Raw genomic sequence first — 20,552 nt, 5'->3', positions numbered from 1 at the left:
AGCACTCGTTTGCATCCTAGTGTAACATGAATGAAGTTTGGTATATGCACAGAAAATTTATAAGTGCTTAAATACACAGGGAATGCTACAGAAACAAAGGTGTGCAATACAACTCCATTAAAGTGGAATTTACCTGTAAGATTAATGATGAAATAGAATCAAATCATGCTTTCTAAAAAATGTTAATCTATCCTAAAATACCTTATTCTTGGTTTACCCGTCATCAGCTTTAACAGAGTATACTTCCTCATGAATTGAATTTATTAATGAAATGGTCCTTTAAAAACAAGCCTGACAGAAATTTAATGACTTAAGGAGAGAAAATACAATGCCACATAAAATTTAGTTTTAATGGCCTCCAGAAAAAATTAATTTTACTAGTTTGAGACTGAGACATAAATACGTGGAGAAGAAAGGGCATGTCCAATTAATGGGATTTCTGGCAGCCTGCCCAAGAAAATTCTGTAAAGTCTCACAAAACAAGGTAAAACACCCCTCTGGAGCCAGTGGTATGCTTGTCCAGAATGCAGAGGGCTCCGCCTGACAATAAATTAACTTTGTACAGCAGGCTTTATTGCTCTGCCCTGCATTCTGGCAGGCTTTTTCTCATTGTCTTCCCCCCTGAGTGGCTTGCTTTGCTTGTTCCGTTTTAAAGACGACTCAGTCAGACTCTTAGTCTTTCATCTTTTCCTTTCCCTACCCCCACCCCATTTTTGTCCCTAGAGTATGGAAACAAGAGCAGAGCCTATTTTTGTTGTTGTTGTTCATGTTCCAGCACACTGAGCTATTACTGGCCCTGAGAAGGGTACTGGTTCTTTTCTCTTTCAAACCTTCATAGATTATATTTGTCGTGTAACCAGTTACCTCTGACTTTCCCAATTCTCTGAAGCTAGTAATCACAAATATCCATGCCTTCTGAGGGTGGGCTGCTTTTTATCCCTGCCGCCTCCTGGGAAAACCTGCAATTCCCTCTGCAGCTCCAAGTAAGGGGACAGGAGAGCAGCCACTGATCCAAAGCTGACAGGGCAGGCGCCCTGGTGAGTTCTGCACTGCTGCTCTCCCTCTTCCACACCTTCCTTCCTTGGTCTATATTTGAAGAACCTAGTAAATTAATTTCCCCTGGGTAAGGGATTACAGGAGGTGCGGGTGAAGGAAGGGAGTGTCTTAGGGGCAAAAAATGCAGTCGATTCGCCCTCTGCTGGTTCAAGGTATGAATTATTGCTGCCTAAACAGTGGGAAAAGAGAAAGCATTCCATACCACACCAATAAAGTATAGCTATAAATCAGCTTCATTTAGCTTATTTGCTCATCTTCAACAGCTACTTTTCCCCATTAGCCCTACATGCTGCCCCAACACTGAGACTTGAGTGGTTCTAAACACTAGACCTAGTTAATATGTTACACTGTCCTGAGCCCATTTTCATTTGCCCTTGGGTTTTTGCTGTTCTAAGATGTGAATTAAAACCTGCAAATGTGCTCTTTTTGTTTCATTTGTTGCTAGGCAACTGGAAAAATGACACCTAAACCGTCACCTTCTAGAGCACATTCGTGTTTCAGTCCAACCTCTCTAAAATAGTAATTTCATGTGAAGAAAAAGAGCTGCTGTTTAGGTTCTTGAGACTAACTAGAAAACTGTGCAGAAAAAGCAGTCTGTCCCCATGCCGGATTCTTAGGGAAGCTGACACGCAGCTTTGTGCAAGAAAAGGGATTGGCCGCCATAACTCACACGGACTTTTGTACCGCCTTGTCTTACGCGTTGTGTCGGAATAAACCAACACACCAAGGTTGGTTAATCTACTGTCTCTCGCACAACAAGATAGCATTTACAAGAATGCACTTAGAATCTGATGGGCAGTGAGAAAGAAAACCCAGGGTTTTGCATTATGAAATATTATTTAAAATTAACTGCTTCCTCTGCCAGCCTTTATGTCCCAAATCAAGAGTTTCCCCCCTCCATATCTGGCATTGTAAATTAGTCAGTCACGCAGCCTTTGGAACCAGTTGGGATTGGCCAATTCCTTTGTCAGGTGAAGATCTCTGCAGCGAGTCATGGGACTAAATTGGGCGGTGTCGCTGTCCGCGTCGATGGTGCTGAACTCTAGGCGTGGCCAGAGAGTTCCTTTGCATGACAACTTCCGGTAGGGCGGGGTCAGGTTCGCTCTCCAAATAGTGGCTCCATCTGCCATCTGGTGGTACATAAGATAAATGCTTTTGATAAAGTTCAAAAAGGACTTTGGATTGAGACCCTTAAGGTTTTGGAATACTGAATCTCAGGAAGTGGTTTGGGGGCGATCTGGCTATTTTTAAAAGTTACAGAAGTATAGGAGAATTGAGAATTCCGAGAGTGATCTCGCACTTCTACCATCTCCCAAATAATTTGCAAATATGTTTAAAATTTCCCAATCATTTCTTTCAGTATATTTTGCTATTAGAAAAGTATTTGTTTTTATAGACATTTACAAGTAGTTACTAAAGTACTCACAGGGTACATTTTACACAAAGAAATGCTTTGGAAGCTGCATCTTATTGGCCAAATACATTCAAGAAAGTTTAGCCAAGAGTACTGCTCTGATTTCAGTTTCTGGAAGGAAAAAAAACAACTGTAATTATAACTAGGAAGTGGTTAAGAGGTCATAAGAATTCCAGAAGAAAAACACATGTTTCTTATTTTCTTCCAGGACTAGTATATAAACTATCAGATTTGGCAATATAGGAAAGTTATGGCATGCTTATGTTTACCCTGTATATTTTCACTCTGTGTACTTTTACAGTCACTGTGAAATTTGTACATTTAACTTCAGATGGGGAGACCCTGAAATTAATCAGGTTGCTGAGTAAGTATTCTTTTGATAATGAGAATAAAACAGGAGAAAGAGGTTAATGGTATGCTTCTTTCAAATGTTATATTTATAAAAATACTATGGAAAGGTGGGTATTTTTTAAGAGGTTGTAATGTCAAAATCCCAACTGACTTTAAAATTTCTATGTTTTTGATGGTAACCTCTTCTTCCCTATTAATTTCATATCACTCTCCCCATAATTCTGAAACAAGTCACTGCTTTATAACCAGAGGCTTACTTTATCTTCAGATCTGTGGGTTACAGTGTAAAATCACTTCTAGCAAACTAGGTAAAAATGAATTTCTTTCTTAAACTTGGCAACCTCAGAAAAAGAACTATCCAAGAGGCACACTTGGCTTTGTCAGCCAACCCACTTAATATTTAGTATTGTTATGTTTTCTCATGTACTCTTCTATGGATCTTAACACAGAAAATACAGGTATCATGTGTTTTAAGACATAAAACATTTTTAAAAAATACTGATTTCAATAAAAATTTAGGTATTAAGTTTGGGGAAAATTACGTGAATTATCTTCATTGATAAAGGAGATAAACTGGTCAGAGTTTAAGAATTAACATTCTAACCTAGACTTCATTTGGTTAAAATGGGAAGTTTCTCAAACACCTGTCAGATTTCATGGAAAGAGACCTATAATCTTTCCTACCAGAGTCAACATGGATATGAAAGCCATTTGTTTAAAGTAAGAATGTAATATAAATCTGGACTATAAATGGTATTGGTTTATATTAAAGCTTATGTTACTGTGGAAGACAGAAACATTATACGTACATACACATGGTAAACCATAAGGGGTATTGTCATTTAAAGCAACAGATGGTGGATCAAAGGCAGCTGCAATAAGCTGAGCTGCCTAAGATAGATATCTATACCCTTAAAGCCTCTTGTTCCTGCCAAATGGAATAAGAAACCTAAAATGCGTGAAAATAAACAATAAAAGGATAACCCTAAAATAACAATAAAGTCTAAAACTTCAGGTGTGAACTCAGTGTTTTAAAATGTTCTAAGAAAGTTTTTGTTTTTAACTTATGGAGTATATATGAAGAAAATAGAGGGTATCCCAGATACTGATACACTTATGACTATAACAAATATTAAAAGACTATTTCAAGTTTGAATAATAGAAACAGCCAATGGGCATATTAGTCAATTGCAGTTACACATGTGTAGTCATATAGTTCATTTTAAAAAATGCTGTGTGCTCCACCCAGTCTTCCCCCCTCATCCCTAAGCCCTGGCAACCATTTTTTTTTTTTTTTTACTGTTTCTGTAGTTTTGCCATTTTTAGAATTACCGCTGGGATCATATAGTATACAGCCTTTTCAGACTGGCTTCTTTCACTTTATTAGGATGCATTTAAATAGGATGCACTTAATTTTCCTCCATATTTTTTCAAGGCTTGATAACTCATTTCGTTTTAGTGCTGAATAATAAAGACTAATTCACTATCTGGATATATCACAATTTATTAATTCACCTACTGAAGGACATCTTAGTTGCTTCAAGTTTTGGCAATTATGAATAAAGCTGCTATAAACATTTGTGTGGACATAAGTTTTCAGCTACTTAGGGCAAAATACTAAGGATCATGACTGCCAAATCTTACTGTAAAAATAACATGTTTCAGTATACACATAATGAGTAAATATATTGATGGTGTTAGGAATAAAAGATTCTCACTTTGGTATAAGGCTAATATAAATATGAACTGGGGGATGGAAAGGAAAAAAACCTGTTTTAATGGACTGAAAATATAAATACCATGATTATACACAAACACACACCACAGATACTTGTATAAATACAAGTATATATTAATATAGGCAAGTATCATCCATGGATTCTGGAAAGCACTGAGTACTAAAATTGTTTGGAAACAGAATATTCCCAGTTTTTCCCTTCCAGTCTTATAACATATAGTTCTATGTAAGTTCAAGGTGTACAGCATAATGACTTGACTTACATCATGAAATGATTATCACAAAAAGTTTACTGAACATTCATCATCTCATATAGGTATAAAATGAAACAGGAAAAAAATTCCATATGATGAGAACTCTAAACTCTCATATATAAGGCAGTGCTAAATTATATTTATCATGTTGTATATTACATCTCTAGTACTTACTTATAACTGGAAGCTTCTAACTTTGAACCTTCTGATTAATACAGTTCCCCCTCTCACCCCAGCCCTCTGGTAACCACAAATCTGATCTCTTTTTTCTGTGACTTTGGGTTTTTTGAAGTATAGTTGACCTACAACACTGTTAGTTCTTGGTAACAACATAGTGATTTAATATTACATAGTGGAGTTGGTGAAGGAAAGGGAAGCCTGGCATGCTGTTGTCCATGTGGTCACAAAGAGTCGGAGACGACTTAGCAATTGAACAACATTGACTGTATTCCTCACACAGTACATTTCATCCTTTTGACTCATTTACTTTGTAACTGGAATTTATACTTCTTAATCTCCCTGTACTCCTTAATCTTCCTCACCTATTTCTTTCATCCCCCAGCCCTCCCCCTGGAAATCACCTATTTGTTCCTGCTTTGTTATGTTTGTTAACTTTTAAGATTCCACATGTAAGTGAAATCATATAGTTTTTGTCTTTCTCAGTCTTTTTTCACTTAGCATAATACCTTATAGGACCATCTATGTTGCCACAAATGCCAAGATTTCGTTCTTTTTTATGGCTAAGACAAGAATACTGGAGTGGGTAGCCATTCCCTTCTCCAGGGGATTGTCCTGACTCAGGGACTGAACCTGGGTCTCCTGCATTGCAGGCGAATTCCTTACTATCTGAGCCACCAGGGAAGCCCCAATATTCTAAGTCACACCCTTACAGCCAGCCACCCACCATATCCTCTTTATCCAGGCTGCTTCCATATCTTGACTACCGTAAATAAGCTGCAATGAACATAGGAGTGCATATATCTTTTCTAATTAGTGTTTCTGTTTAGATAAATACCTAGGAGTGGAATTTCTGGTCATATGAAAACTTAATTTTTTGAAGAACCTCCATACTGTTTTCATTGTGGCTGTACCAATTTTCATTCCCACCAACAATGCAGAAGGGTTCCCTTTGCTTCACATGATATTCACATAGTTTTGAAGCATCACTTCAAAGATAAATAATCATGAAAAGTTAAAAGGTGGTACCTTTCAAATTGAAAGGTTTTTGAACACTGTTTTATAACAAAATTATGTCACACTTAGTATCATCAGTCGGAGAAGACAATGGCAAGCCACTCCAGTACTCTTGCCTAGAAAATCCCATGGATGGAGCAGCCTGGTAGGCTGCAGTCCATGGGGTCGCTAAGGGTCGGACACGACTGAATGACTTCACTTTCACTTTTCACTTTCACACATTGGAGAAGGAAATGGCAACCCACTCCAGTGTTCTTGCTTGGAGAATCCCAGGGACGGGGGAGCCTGGTGGGCTTCCATCTATGGGGTCACACAGAGTCGGACACGACTGAAGTGACTTAGCAGCAGTAGCAGTAGCAGCAGTATCATCAGTAATGGGATGAAATGACAGTATATGCCTTCTGATGTAATGCATAGAAAATACAACATCTCCAAGGCAGTATTGATTTCAAAATATTTCATCTGAATTTAATGAAGACACAATGTCCAAATTGAGAGATATGCTGTAAGATGACTCTTTAAGACAATGTCATAAAAAAAAGTCAAATATTTTCTTTAAACCGTTCTAGTTTAAAGGAAACTAGAAACACATGACATTTGAATACAATATGCAAAGCTTGATTATATCCTAGATTAAAAAAACAGCCCCAAAGGGCATTACTGAAACAATGGAAGAAATCAGAATATTGAATACAATATGGGTAATAGTGTTCATGTTAAATTTGCTGAGTGTGATAACTGTATTTGAAATCACGAGGCAGAATGCCCTTGTTTGTAAGACATACATGTTGAGATATTTAGGGATGATATGTTAAAATGTGTGTAACTAGCTCACTACAAAATTCAATGTTTACATACTCTGTGTGTGTGTGTGGTCTGTTGTCTCTGACTCTTCAGTCCATGGAATTTTCCAGGCAAGAATACTAGAGTGGGTTGCCATTCTGTCAGCTTTCTTTTTGCTTTCTCCTCCTCCCCTCCCTTTCCTTCTCATAATGCAGCACAAAATTTAATAGCTCAAAACAACATGATTTCTCACTCATACCTCTGGAGGTAAGACAACTTAGGCTGAGATGAGCTGTGCTTGGCTTTAGTATACAGGTTGTGTCCAGTGCTGTTCCATCCTCATCCTTGAATCAGTGGGCTATCCAGAAAATGTTCTTACAGACGTGGCAGAAGAACAAGAGGACAGTTATTGCAGCAGTACATTTCAAGCCACAGGTTACTTTACTGTGTGCATTAGTTTCCTAGGATTGCTACAACAAATCACCACAAACTGGGTGGCTTAAAAAAGCAAACCTAAATTCTCTCACAGTTTGGAGGCTGAAAGTCTGAAATCGAGGTGTAAGACCCTGCTCCCTCCGAAGACCAGGGAAGGATCCTTCCTTACCATTTCCTAGCTTCTGGTTGTTGCCAGTGATCCTTGGCATGCTTTGGCTCATAGCAGCATCAGCCCAGTCTCTTAGCTCCATCGTTATATGGCCTTCTTCCCTGTGTGTGTCTGCATGCCTCTAAATCTCTATAAGGATATCAGTCATCAGACTTCGAGTTTATCCTAATTCCATGTAAGTTTATCTTAACTTGATGATATCTGAAAAGGTTACGTTCACAGACACTAGAGGTTAGGATTTAAACACAGCTTTCTGAAGGACACAATTCAGTGCTGTCTGCTAATATCCCATTGGCCAAAGGAACTCATAGGGTCAAGCCCAAAATGGAAAATTAAACTAAACCCATTGTGAGGGTTTGGTATAATTCACATGGCCAAATTCAACATCAATGGAGCAGAGAGGTATACTCTTCCCATAGAATTTAACAGGGAGAGTGACATTTTGAATAATAATATGTATATGTACAAAATCACTGCAGATGCTGATTGTAGCCATGAAATTAAAAGACACTTACTCCTTGGGAGGAAAGTTATGATCAACCTAGATAGTATATTAAAAGGCAGAGACATTACTTTGTCAACAAAGGTCCATCTAGTCAAGGCTGTGGTTTTTCCAGTGGTCATGTATGGATGTGAGAGTTGGACTGTGAAGAAAGCTGATAGCCAAAGAATTGATGCTTTTGAACTGTGGTGCTGGAGAAGACTGTTCAGAGTCCCTTGGACTGCAAGGAGATCCAACCAGTCCATTCTGTAGGAGATCAATCCTGGGTGTTCATTGGAAAGACTGATGCTAAAGCTGAAACTGAAATACTTTGGCCACCTCATGCGACGAGTTGACTCACTGGAAAAAGACTCTGATGCTGGGAGGGATTGGGGGCGGGAGGAGAAGGGGACGACAGAGAATGAGATGGCTGGATGGCATCACCGACTCAATGGACATGAGTCTGAGTGAACTCCGGGAGTTGGTGATGGACAGGGAGGCCTGGTGTGCTGTGATTCACGGGGTCGCAAAGAGTCGAACACGACTGAGCAACTGAACTGAACTGATATATATGTATATGTGTGTGTGTGTGTGTGCGTGTGTGTGTGTATATATATATATATATGAGAGAAAGTGAACAAATGGAGCTAAATTGGTGAATCTAGGTGGTTACTTATTATTGCTTATTATGTCAAATATCAACAAGTTTGGACTTAGGTAATCCAACCAGTCCATTCTAATGGAGATCAATCCTGGGTGTTCATTGGAAGGACTGATGCTGAAGCTGAAACTGCAATACTTTGGCCACCTCATGCGACGAGTTGACTCTCTGGAAAAGACTCTGATGCTGGGAAAGGTTGGGGGCGGGAGGAGAAGGGGACGACGGAGAATGAGATGGCTGGATGGCATCACCGACTCTGTGGACATAAGTTTGAGTGTACTCCGGGAGTTGGTGATGGACAGGGAGGCCTGGCGTGCTGTAATTCACGGGGTCGCGGAGAGTTGGACACGACTGAGCGACTGAACTGAACTGAACTGAACTGAAGGAGAAGTTGTTTTAAAAGACTATTGTAATACCAGAACTCACTGATCACAAAATCTGCAAATGTCTCAAACAGAAAAAAAAAAGTTTTTTTAAAAATAAAACTAGGAAGAGGTGTGTGTATATGTTAGTCGCTCAGTCATGTCCAAGTCTTTTTGACCCCATGTACTATAGCCCGCCAGGCTCCTCTATCCATGGAATGCTCCAGGCAAGAACACTGGAGTGGGTAGCCATTTCCTTCTCCAGGGGATCTTCCTGACCCAGGGATCAAACTCGGGTCTCCTGCATTGTGGGCAGATTTTTGACCATCTAAGCCACCTGGGAAGGGAGAGGTAGGCAGGGCTAACAGTAACTTTGTGTGGGAGTATGGCAAGGGGATACAGCAAGCAGATGGTATAACCAGGGTGATGGAACAGGAGTATTTTTCCCTCTATGGTTGGTCAATTCTCTGAATGAGCCATTAAGTAGGGGATGTCTGCATTTCAGGACTTGAGTTTGGAGATGAGTTAAAGTTCAGGGGCTGAGGAGGAGAAGAGGAGTCTAACTAAAATTTAGTCAAACCTAATTATAGGTTAAGTAATGGGTAACTGTCAATACTCTTGTAACTCTTCTGCTTAAATTATTTCAAAATAAGATTTTTTAGAAGCTTAAGAATTAGTATTTAGCTACAGGTTTGGAATTCATTTCTTATTCTCCCAAAACATCATGATATTTTACTAGCTGTACTTTGCCTCTCTTTCCAGTAACCAGACTGAGTAAAGACCCTGACATTACAGCCTAGTAGGCTGTAGATTTATTTGGTCCTAATTTTACCTTCACTGGAAAAAATAAAAACTTTCTTAAAAAATACCACAATGTTTAAAGGGTCCAAAGTTTTTCCAGACGAAAAAGAAAGTAGTTTGTAATTTAATCCCATCAAGCAGATATTAATACATACCCTGGGAACTAACTAAACAAATTAAGATTCAGAGGAATCCAATTAAAGAGCAGCATATTCTTGTATTTCAAGTTGTAAGAATGTATTTTCAAAATTTATGAGTCTTGAACGAGTTACTTAGAAATTGACTGTATTAAGATTCCTAGGTGGTGACTATAGTTAATAACATTGAATTGTATATTTGAAAACTGCTAAGAGAAAAGGTCTTATAAGTCTGTTCTTTCATGTGATGAGAACTTTTAACTATGGTGATGAATGTTAACTAGACTTACTATGCTGAGCATTTAGCAATATACATTGAATCAAGTTGTATACCTTAAACTCATAATGTTGTATCAATTATATCTTGATTAAAAATTTCTTAGGATGCAATAAGCTTCTGCTTAATTAGTTAATCACTGGGAGAAATACCTCCTTTTTCAATAAAAACTCTGTAGCTATATATTAAATATAAAAATAAGCTCTACATCAACTAAGGATAAGCATGTCTCTTTTTCTTAATTATAAAGAGATACTCAGGACTCATAGTTAGACTATAGTAAGAACTACAACAAATTCCATATTAAAAAAATGGGCAAGAGAATTGAACAACCCTACCCCAACCAAAGGTTATCCAGATAACCAAAAATATTCTTAAATAGTGCCCTACTACATCACTAATTAATAGTCAGAGAAATGCAAATAAAGCCTACAATGAGATAGCAAAAATGGTTAAAATTTAAGAAGATTAGTAATGACAAGTATTGGTAATAATTAGAATAACTGGAAGTTATCCTGCTGATGAGTGTAATTGGTACAAGTTCTTAGAAAGCAGTTTGTCAGTATCAGATAAAGCTGAAGAGAGCAAACCCTGTGACGCCAATGCCACTTCTAGGTATATGCCCCCTCCTTCAAATGTATACACTTGTGTGCAAAGTAACATGTATAATGACAAACTTCTATGAACAGTGGAACAATAGAATGAGTAAATGAGTTTTTGCTGTATTCATGCTGAAAAAGACAAAAAGCCATCTGTGACAGGAGCTAGCCTGATACTCAGAGCTAGGCTGTGTTGTTCTCGTGCTGAACAAAAACAGGTTCACAGAACAACAATATTAGACATGGCTACTCTGTGATGGTGATGGATTAAGAGAAAAACAAGAAGATGCCACAAACAGGCATAAAGGAACATATTCCAATCCACAAACATGACCAAGTATCTCTCTATCCTGCTAATATGAATTACTAACTACACTTTTAGCCTCCTCCCATATTTTTCACTTTCTGCATGAGAATTATTAATATATCCAACAATAAAATTCTTTGAGTTACTCCTAATTTTATTTTAAAAAACATTTTTCTTCTGTTTGAGACATTTGCAGATTTTGTGAAGAGTGAGTTGTGTTATTGCAATGGTCTTTTAAAGCAGCTTCTCCTTAGCTAAGTCTATATTTGTTGATATTTGACATACTTCAAGTCCTACTTCAAACCACCCCCAAATCACCTTTCACACGATTAAATACCACAAGTCCTGAACTAAGTATCAATAGAAAGAGACCAAATTCTGAAGATTACCTACTGCATTTTTAAAAAACATTCTATACACTATATATAGTTGTTTTTTCACAAATGGAATAATGAGCATCAGACAGTGTCAGAAGACAGGTTCTAGTTCTTATATTGCTAGGAGTAGCTGTATGGACTGGGCAAGTGATTTAATCATTTGGGGCTTAGTTTTTCATCTATTTAAAAAAGGGGAGAGACTTACATGGTGGTCCAGTGCCTCAGACTCAGTGCTCCCAACACAGGGGGGCCCAGGTTAGATTCCCGGTCAGGGAACTAGATTCCACATGCTGCATCTAAGAGTTTGAATCCTGAAACTAAGATCTGATACAATCAAATAAATATTTTTAAAAAGGGGGTGGGGAGATGGACCTAATTTTTCTGAGGTGCATTCTTAAACATTCTATGATCTTATGACTATTAAAGAAACTCTGAACAAATACCTTGCACAATTTCTATTGGGCCATTTTCAATATATGTAAGTAGTCTATTATTTTATTTCCTCTAAAATCTAAAGCCAAACATTTATCTTCTCTTCGTTTATCTACTATATTATTTGGGAAGCAGATTAACATACTAATTATGAGCATGAATTGTGTCAGACAAAACTAAATTGTCTTAACAATAATAATAATAAAGTTTTATTAATTTATTATCTCATATTTACTAGGTAGAGGGCCCTAGGGGAATAACATAATCTCTCAACTGCATCTGTAAAAAAGAAATAATGTGAACCCTATAGAGTTGTTGATGCAAGGGTTAAATGAGATAATGCATGTGAATTACTTAACACATACCAGTATTTAGAAATATACCCAATTAAGTACTAATTCCATCATAATCATGAGTAACAAACCAGTTGCTGGTTTTTGAGGATTTGAGCATTTGAGGATTCCGGGGAAAAGAATGGATTTATGCATATCATGAGGCAAGTTGAACAGCTGCCCTATCCAATGTACCTACTGGACCCGTTTCCTTAAGGATGTCTGTCTGTCCTCTTTTCCTACTGATCATTTCCTCCAAGCCCCTACCCCCACTCAGCTGGTTCAGGCTTCTGAAGACTCTGCGGGATCTTTCTGCTTTTCCCTTGGTCTCCAGGCGCAGTGTGTGGGGTGAGCCAAGTACCTTAACACCTCGCAGTTGGCTGGTTGCTGCAGCGTCCCCAGCCGGCTCACAGATACGATGACTTCAGCCTTAAACTCGCTTAACCAGTATCCTCATTGGCTTCTCAATTCCCGAGGGCTTTTTTTTTCCCTGAAAGGGAAATGAAAGGTGAGCTAGGTGTTGCTTTGGCAACAAATTTCAACCTCTACCTAACTCTCCAGAATGAGAACATATCTATTAATACATTCGATAGACTGGAGACTGGGGAGTTAAGTTGCTCAAGGTAATTTTTCTTCCAAGTTCAAAACAGCTCACCCAGCTCGGTTAGCCTTTGGAGGCGCTGCGGTTAGAGGCTAGCAAAGCCGAGGGCAGCTGTTGCGGAACCTGTTGGCAGAGAAGTTTAAAGTGTACCCCTAACAGGTGGCAGCTGCTGCTGAGAGTGAGCTTGTGAGAAAGAATGGCAACTGCATGCAGAAAACTCCTGCAAAGCAGGCAAGTGGGAACTCTTCTCCTTTTTCTGTGCTTATCTGTGGGGGGTGCGGCAACCATTCGCTATTCGGTGGCAGAGGAGATGGAGAGCGGTTCCTTTGTAGCTAATGTGGCTAAGGACCTGGGGTTGGAGGTAGGGAAGCTGGCTGCGCGCGGGGCGCGGCTCGTTTCCGAGGGCAATAAACTGCATTTCCGGCTCCACCGCAAGACAGGGGATCTGTTCGTGAAGGAGAAACTGGACCGAGAGTCACTCTGTGGCAAAGCCGACCCATGCGTTCTGCACTTTGAAGTAGTCCTGGTGGACCCACTGCAGTCCTTTCGCGTGGAGGTCAGGGTATTTGATATTAATGACAATGCCCCGGTTTTCCTAAACAAGGAGCCTCTTTTAAGGATTCCGGAGAGCACCCCGCTGGGTTCACGGTTTCCTCTGCAAAGCGCCCAGGATCTGGACGTCGGCCTCAACGGTCTCCAAAACTACACCCTAAGCGCCAATGAGTATTTCCACCTGCACACACGCTTCCGCAGCAACGGGCCCAAGTATGCCGAACTAGTGCTGGATAAACCCTTGGACAGAGAGGAGCAGCCAGAAGTCAACATGACAATTACAGCTGTGGATGGAGGGTCTCCACCCAAGTCTGGCACCGCCCACATCCGGGTGGAGGTTCTGGACGTCAATGATCACGTGCCCCAATTCTCTCGACTGGTGTACCGGGCTCAGGTACCGGAAAATAGCGCCAACGGGTCCCTGGTGGCTACGGTGACTGCCACCGACCTGGACGAGGGCTCCAACAAGGAGATAACTTACTCTTTAGCTCAAAACCCAGAAGTAATTCTCCAGACATTTCAGATTCACTCTGAAACTGGAGAGGTTCGACTAAGAGGGCCCCTAGATTTTGAAGCGATTGAAACATATGACATTGACATTCAAGCTACCGATGGAGGAGGCCTTTCTGCCCACAGCAAAGTCCTGGTGGAAGTGGTGGATGTTAATGACAATCCTCCTGAAGTTACAGTCTCCTCTGTGTCCAGCCCTCTCCCTGAGGACTCTCCACTACATACTGTCGTGGCCCTTTTCTCTATCCGGGACCGGGACATTCGAGTGGGAGGAAAAATCACCTGCTTCCTCAAAGAAGACCTTCCCTTTGCAGTCAAACCTACATTCCGTAACTCCTACTCACTGGTCACTGACAGAGGCTTGGATCGGGAGGAGGTCTCTGGCTATAATATCACCCTTGTTGCCATGGATACTGGACCACCCACTCTGTCATCGGAGACTGTGATAGAGGTGCTAATATCAGACATTAATGACAACCCCCCAGTATTTCAGGAAGATTCCTACATCTTGACTGTTAGAGAAAACAACAGCCCTGCAGTTTTTATTGGCAAAGTCCTTGCTGAGGATCTAGATTTGGGTGAGAATGCCAAAGTAACGTATTCCCTGTTGCCTCCAAAAAGTGGAGATCTATCAGTCTTTGCTTACATCTCCATAAATTCAGACAATGGGAAACTCTATGCACTGAGAACGATGGATTATGAGGCCATTCAAGATTTTCAGTTTGTGGTAAAGGCAACTGATGGGGGCTTCCTGTCACTGAGTAGCCAGGTTACTGTCAAAGTGGTTGTCCTGGATGACAATGATAACCGTCCAATGATCTTGTACCCATTGCAAAATGGCACTTTGCCCTGCAATGACCTGGTGCCCAGGTCTGCAGAGGCAGGCTATCTGGTGACCAAGGTAGTGGCAGTGGATGGTGACTCGGGTCAGAATTCTTGGCTTTCATATCATCTATTTAAAGCCACTGACCTTGGGTTATTCTCTGTTCAGCAACAAAACGGGGAAATCCGTACATTGCGGCAGGTATCTGAGAGAGACTCCATGATGCAGAAACTGGTCATTCTTGTTCAGGATCATGGCCAACCAGCTCTTTCTACTACTGCGTCACTTAACATTCTCCTGGTAGATGGCTTTTCTGAGCCCTATCTGCAGTTTCGGGATACATTTAAGCATCCTACAAGGGTAAATCCATCCACTAAATATTTAGTCATTTCTCTGGCTGTACTTTCCTTTCTCTTTCTCCTCTCTGTCACAGTGATCTTCATTATACATATCTGCCAGAAGATTAAACACAGAGAAAAGTTCACAATTCAAGAGCATTTCTATGATGACTGCAATTTCTCTAACAACCTGGTACAAGGAGGAACCAGTGGACCCATATCGCAGCCTTGTCCCTATGAGATGTGCTCAGCCACTGGCACTAGCAATAGTGAGTTCCGGTTTCTTAAGCGCTTTATGCCCAACTTCCCTTTCCCTCACGGAACTGGAGAGGCAAAAACAGAGGCTAGCTCCAGATTACCACCAGATTCTGATAGGAACAGGTCTCGGGGGTCAGAGGGCCATGCCCAAGTATCTGATGACTATATGTAACCATTACCCATGTCTCCTGTGGAAGTTCACTAGTTCTGGCTCTGGAAACACTTAGTTCCATAGAGATACCCTGTTATTTTGCCTTTAAGTTATTTTCTATTAGAAAGTTACACATGCTTAGGGGAAGAGATGTATCAGAAAGCAATTAGGTTGAGAAGTAGAAATATTTCTAGATTTTTGTCCCTTGATGAGTAGAGATCATTTCTGAATCAACGTCTTGTACCACCATTCACAATCATGCAAATGTTTGGTGAATGGTGGTCCTCAATAGATAACCAGATGGGAGGAAGCATAGAGAAGAAGAAAAAGGATTTGCCTTATTTGCACATATAAAGGCATATATAAGGCTAAAGAGATTCAGTTCAGGAATGTTTGCTAAAATTAAGTTAGGTTTCTTAATGGTTGTTGGGGAGCCTTAGGCAAGTCTTAGGTCTCTTTATACCTATTTCATTCCTCATCAGAGAACGGTTATTTGAATGTGGAGAATGAAAAGTGGGTGAGGAAAAAAACAGACTACAACAAGTAGATCTACAAAAGATATTAAAAGAAAAAGAATTCATTAATACCAATTAAGTGGCCTTAAGAAAGATTTTCACCTATTATCAGAGCTGATCTTAAGCCATTTTCCTCTCTGGGCATGCTGATGTGATGACATACATGGAGACTAAGAAAGAGGTAGTTCCTAGCATGTCATTCATAAAATGGAGTAGGGAATCAAATTCAATTTCTTTTTGATCATCATTGTTCTGCATTTACAAGCTATTTTAAGTTCTCTCATTCTAAACTTAAAAAAGAAACAAATTAAAATATTAACATTTCAAGGATACAATTAATATGACCAATTGTGCCTTAACTGTTTAAGAGTTTGCTTTAATGAGCCTTTAGTTATGCCTTATTTTATATAACATGTAAATGCAGACCCACAACGGGTGTGTTAAGCACACATAAGCACAATATTTGTACCTGGTATTCCAAGGGTAGAACAGTACCTCTAGTTTGGGCATATAGCTTCAATTACCTATTTAATTTTGAAATGCATATATATCTACATTTCTACTGAAAGTTTCTAGTTACAACAAAAGTTTTTTAAAAGGATTTAAATTCCTTATGAGATAATTTTAGACTCATAAAACTGCAAGAATAATATAGAATTATCATATACTATTCACCTGGCTTCCCTTAATGTTACCATCTTATATAACCATAGCACAGTCTACAAAATTAAGAAATTAACATTGGTACAATTCTATTAACTAAACTACAAATGTTACTCAGATTTTACCCTACTGTCCTTTTTCTTTTCAAGGATCCAATCTAGGATCTCATAATGAATTTAGTTTCTACCATTCACCATCATCCCTTAACCTTTTGTCTTTCATGACCTTGAGACTTTTGAAGAGTACTGGTCAGTTATTTGTAAAATGTCTCTCAATTTCTTCCAGTTACACTGAGGTATAATTGTCATAGCACTATTTAAGGTATACAGCATATGGTTACCACAATAAGCTTATTGTTAACAAATATGTCCCTCAACTTGACATTGTCTTTGTTTTCTCATAATTCGATTGTTCTGCATTACTGGGAAGAATATTATAGAAATGATACTGTGACCTTCTCAATTCCTTATATCAGGGGGTACATGATGTCAAAATGTCTTATCTGGTAATGTTAATATTTTTTTACTGTGGTAGAATATTAACCATTTTTAAGTATATAGTTCAGTAGTGTTAAAGTGATGTCAGTCTTGAGCACTTGGTTAAGATAATATCTGTCAAGTTTATTTACTGTAATGTTACTATTTTTCCTCTTGTAATTAATATGGGGAGAGATACTTTGAAAGTACAATGCAAATATAATGTTTCTGCTTTAATTTTTGCCCACTAATTTTAGTATCCATTACTGGCTGTTTCCTGTGGCAATTAATAACTGTGGCAGTGAATGGTGAATTTCTGATTCCTTTTACACTAATTAACTGAAATTCTTTAAGGAATGCTTGTCACTTCTCCTACATTTATATTTTACTCATTTCTTTGTATATGGATTCAGAGACAATTACTATATTATTTGGACTATAACACAATGTTACCATTTTATGAGCAAACTCTTATCTGGGATGAAGAGCAGATTTTTAAGCCTGGAATTATCCATATAGAGCACAATTTATTCAAAATGAGTATTTCTTTGTAATACTATGTTACATTATCTTAAAGCAAGCATAAAAATCTTTTAACTTGTTTATGTTTATTTATAATGTTTTAACTCTAAATGAAAATTACATTAACTTGATCTTCAATTTCCATTAGTTATAAAATTAATAGATATTAACTATGAAAATTTAAAATTAGACATATTTATATATTTATAAGCTAAATAAAGATGTCATTTAAATATAGACTTACATGCTGAAATTAAAATGGAATTGATCTCTTTGGCTTTATTTAATTCTACCAAAGATAAATATATATATTGCTTTCTCTGTGTCTGTGTTTTTTGTTGTTTGATATTTAAAGATAAATCTCTCATTCTCAAAAGCAAAATTTATCCATATAATTCTCATATATAAAGGTTTATTTTCTATAGCGTTGAATATCAAAGTACATGATTAATCACACATCCTCTTCAGCCTAAAATTTGACCTCATTTCCAAATCTATATAACTTTTTATAATATTATTGAAATATTTATTGTGTTTACAGAACACTGCTGCTGCTGCTGCTGCTAAGTCGCTTTAGTCATGTCTGACTCTGTGCGACCCCACAGACAGCAGCCCACCAGGCTCCTCTGTCCCTGGGATTCTCCAGGCAAGAATACTGGAGTGGGTTGCCATTTCCTTCTCCAATGCATGAAAGTGAAAAGTGAAAGTGAAGTTGCTCAGTCGTGTCCAACTCTTCGAGACCCCATGGACTGTAGCCTACTCTTGGTGACCCCATGGACTGTAGCCTACCAGGCTCCCCCGTCCATGGGATTTTCCAGGCAAGGGTACTGGAGTGGGTTGCCATTTCCTTCTCCATATAGAACACTGAAACATAATATTAAAAAGTAAAAGTAACAAGTGTTTTGTTTCAACTGGTGAAGCAAGCTAATTTTTTATGTACCACACTTTTCTCTAAACAGAGATAATAGATAAAATTTTGAATGCAAACACTAGAAATGAAGCAAACACAGCCACTACAGAAAGATTCCTGAAGTTATTCATTGTAGTATAAAACTAGATTTTATATATATATATATATATATATATAAATGATTAGAAATTTTAGAAATAAAACATTAAGTCATGCAATAAAACCTCAGTAGATGGTATAAAATTTAGTATGGGAGTTACTGAAGAGCAAATTAGTAAATTTGTATATAATTAAGGGATTCATCAATAACAGAACAAAAAGTAACAAACCACCCAAAACTTAATGGGGGGAGGGATATAGGCCTACCTCTTGAATATGTAAGCATCAAAAAATCTTGGGCCCAAGTTTTAAACCAGCCACAGAATACACAGAACATAGATTGAAAAAAACCCTAGTATAGGCTCAGTTGATGATACAAAAGAAGAGAATAGAGGGAAAGAAAGAGAAAAGATAGTATTGACTCTGCTTCTTGCCAAGATGGCAAATTAGCATGAGCTGCAGAAATCCTATTCCAAGATCACAGGTCAAAACATCACCAACCTCTCAACAAAGAAAGCTCAGGACCAATTGGTTTAATGGATGAATTCCAAACATTTCAAGAATAATTATCAATCCTTCTTAAACTCTTTCAAAAAACAGAACATTTCCAAACTTATTTTGTGAGGTCAACATCACTCTGATACCAAAGCCAGACAAAGACACAAGAAAATCACAAGTCAATATCCCTGGATGAATATAGATATAAATATTCTCAATGAAGTACTAGCAGACCAAATTTAATAGCATATTAAAATATACAACATGACCAAATGGAATTTATCGCTGAGTTGCAAAGATGCTTCAACATATGCAAATGAATGTGACATAGTACATAAACAGAAGGAAGAACAAAATCACAAGATCATCCTGATAAGATTGCGGAGGCCTACAATGTGCTCAGTGACCCATGCAATCAACTGCTGAGGGGTGGAAGGCCTGAAGGGCGGTGGCCCCAGCGGCAGGAGCAGTAGTGGTACTAATGGTACCTCCTTCAGCTACACATTCCACGGAGACCCTCATGCCATGTTTGCTGAATTCTTCAATGGCCAAAATCCCTTTGACACCTTTTTTGGGCAGCGCAACGGGGAGGAAGGCATGGACATCGATGACCTGTTCTCCGGCTTCCCTATGGGCATGGGTGGCTTCACCAACATGAACTTTAGCCGCTCCCGTCCTGCCCAAAAGCCCACCCAAAAGAAACAAGATCCCCCTGTCACCCATGACCTTAGGGTCTCACTTGAAGAGATCTACAGAAGCTGTACCAAGAAGATGAAAATCTCTCATACGTGGCTGAACCCCAGCAGAAAGAGCATCCACAATGAAGACAAAATTTTGAACATGGAAGTGATGCAGGGGTAGAAAGAAGGGACCAAAATCACCTTCCCCAAGGAAGGAGACCAGACTTCCAACAACATTCCAGCCGATATCGTCTTTGTTTTCAAGGACAAGCCACACAGTGTCTTTAAGAGAGATGGCTCTGATGTCATCAGGATCAGCCTTTGGGAGGCTCTGTGTGGCTGTACAGTCAATGTCCTCACTATGGACAACAGGACCATACCCGTTGTGTTCAAAGATGTCATCAGGCTTGGTGTGCAGCAAAAAGTTCCCAGAGAAGCCCACCCTCTCCCCAAAGTGCCCAAGAAACATGGGGACCTCATTATTGAGTTTGAAGTGATCTTTCTGGGAAGGATTCCCCAGATGTCAAGAACCATTCTTGAGCAGGTTCCATTACAGTCAACCCATGTTCCCCAAGGACTGACCAGGGACCCTTCCAGAGCTCAAGGATTTCTGGACCATTCCACCAGCTGTGGACCTGAAGAAGGACTCAGGGATGGCTTTTGTACTACTGTTTTCCAGAGAATATATTACAATCTTTCAAAAAAAAAAATCCTAACAGACACAGACAAAGTATTTGACAAAATGTAACACCCTTTCAGGATAAAGTTCAGTTCAATTCAGTTGCTCAGTCGTGAC

The 20,552-nt window shown here is 39.0% G+C and overlaps 1 protein-coding gene and 1 pseudogene across 1 annotated transcript; both read left to right on the top strand.

The window, feature by feature from the left end:
* The first annotated feature begins 12,957 nt into the window (after nucleotides 1–12,957).
* On the top strand, nucleotides 12,958–15,414 carry PCDHB1 (protocadherin beta 1). The gene has a single exon (XM_055431363.2). It carries the CDS (start codon nucleotides 12,958–12,960, stop codon nucleotides 15,412–15,414), a length of 2,457 nt encoding a protein of 818 aa, XP_055287338.2.
* Nucleotides 15,415–19,456: 4,042 nt separating this feature from the next.
* LOC129559499 (dnaJ homolog subfamily B member 1 pseudogene) lies at nucleotides 19,457–20,504 on the top strand (annotated as a pseudogene).
* Nucleotides 20,505–20,552: the final 48 nt, after the last annotated feature.

This window comes from Moschus berezovskii, chromosome 8 (genome assembly GCF_049115385.1).
Source record: "Moschus berezovskii isolate FMDL1 chromosome 8, NW_MosBer_1.0, whole genome shotgun sequence".
Lineage (NCBI taxonomy): Eukaryota > Metazoa > Chordata > Mammalia > Artiodactyla > Moschidae > Moschus > Moschus berezovskii.
This window is presented reverse-complemented; position numbering and strand designations above follow the sequence as displayed.

Coding starts and splice junctions, on each gene's coding strand:
- PCDHB1 (XM_055431363.2), top strand. CDS start 12,958: ATGGCAACTGCATGCAGAAAACTCCTGCAAAGCAGGCAAGTGGGAACT.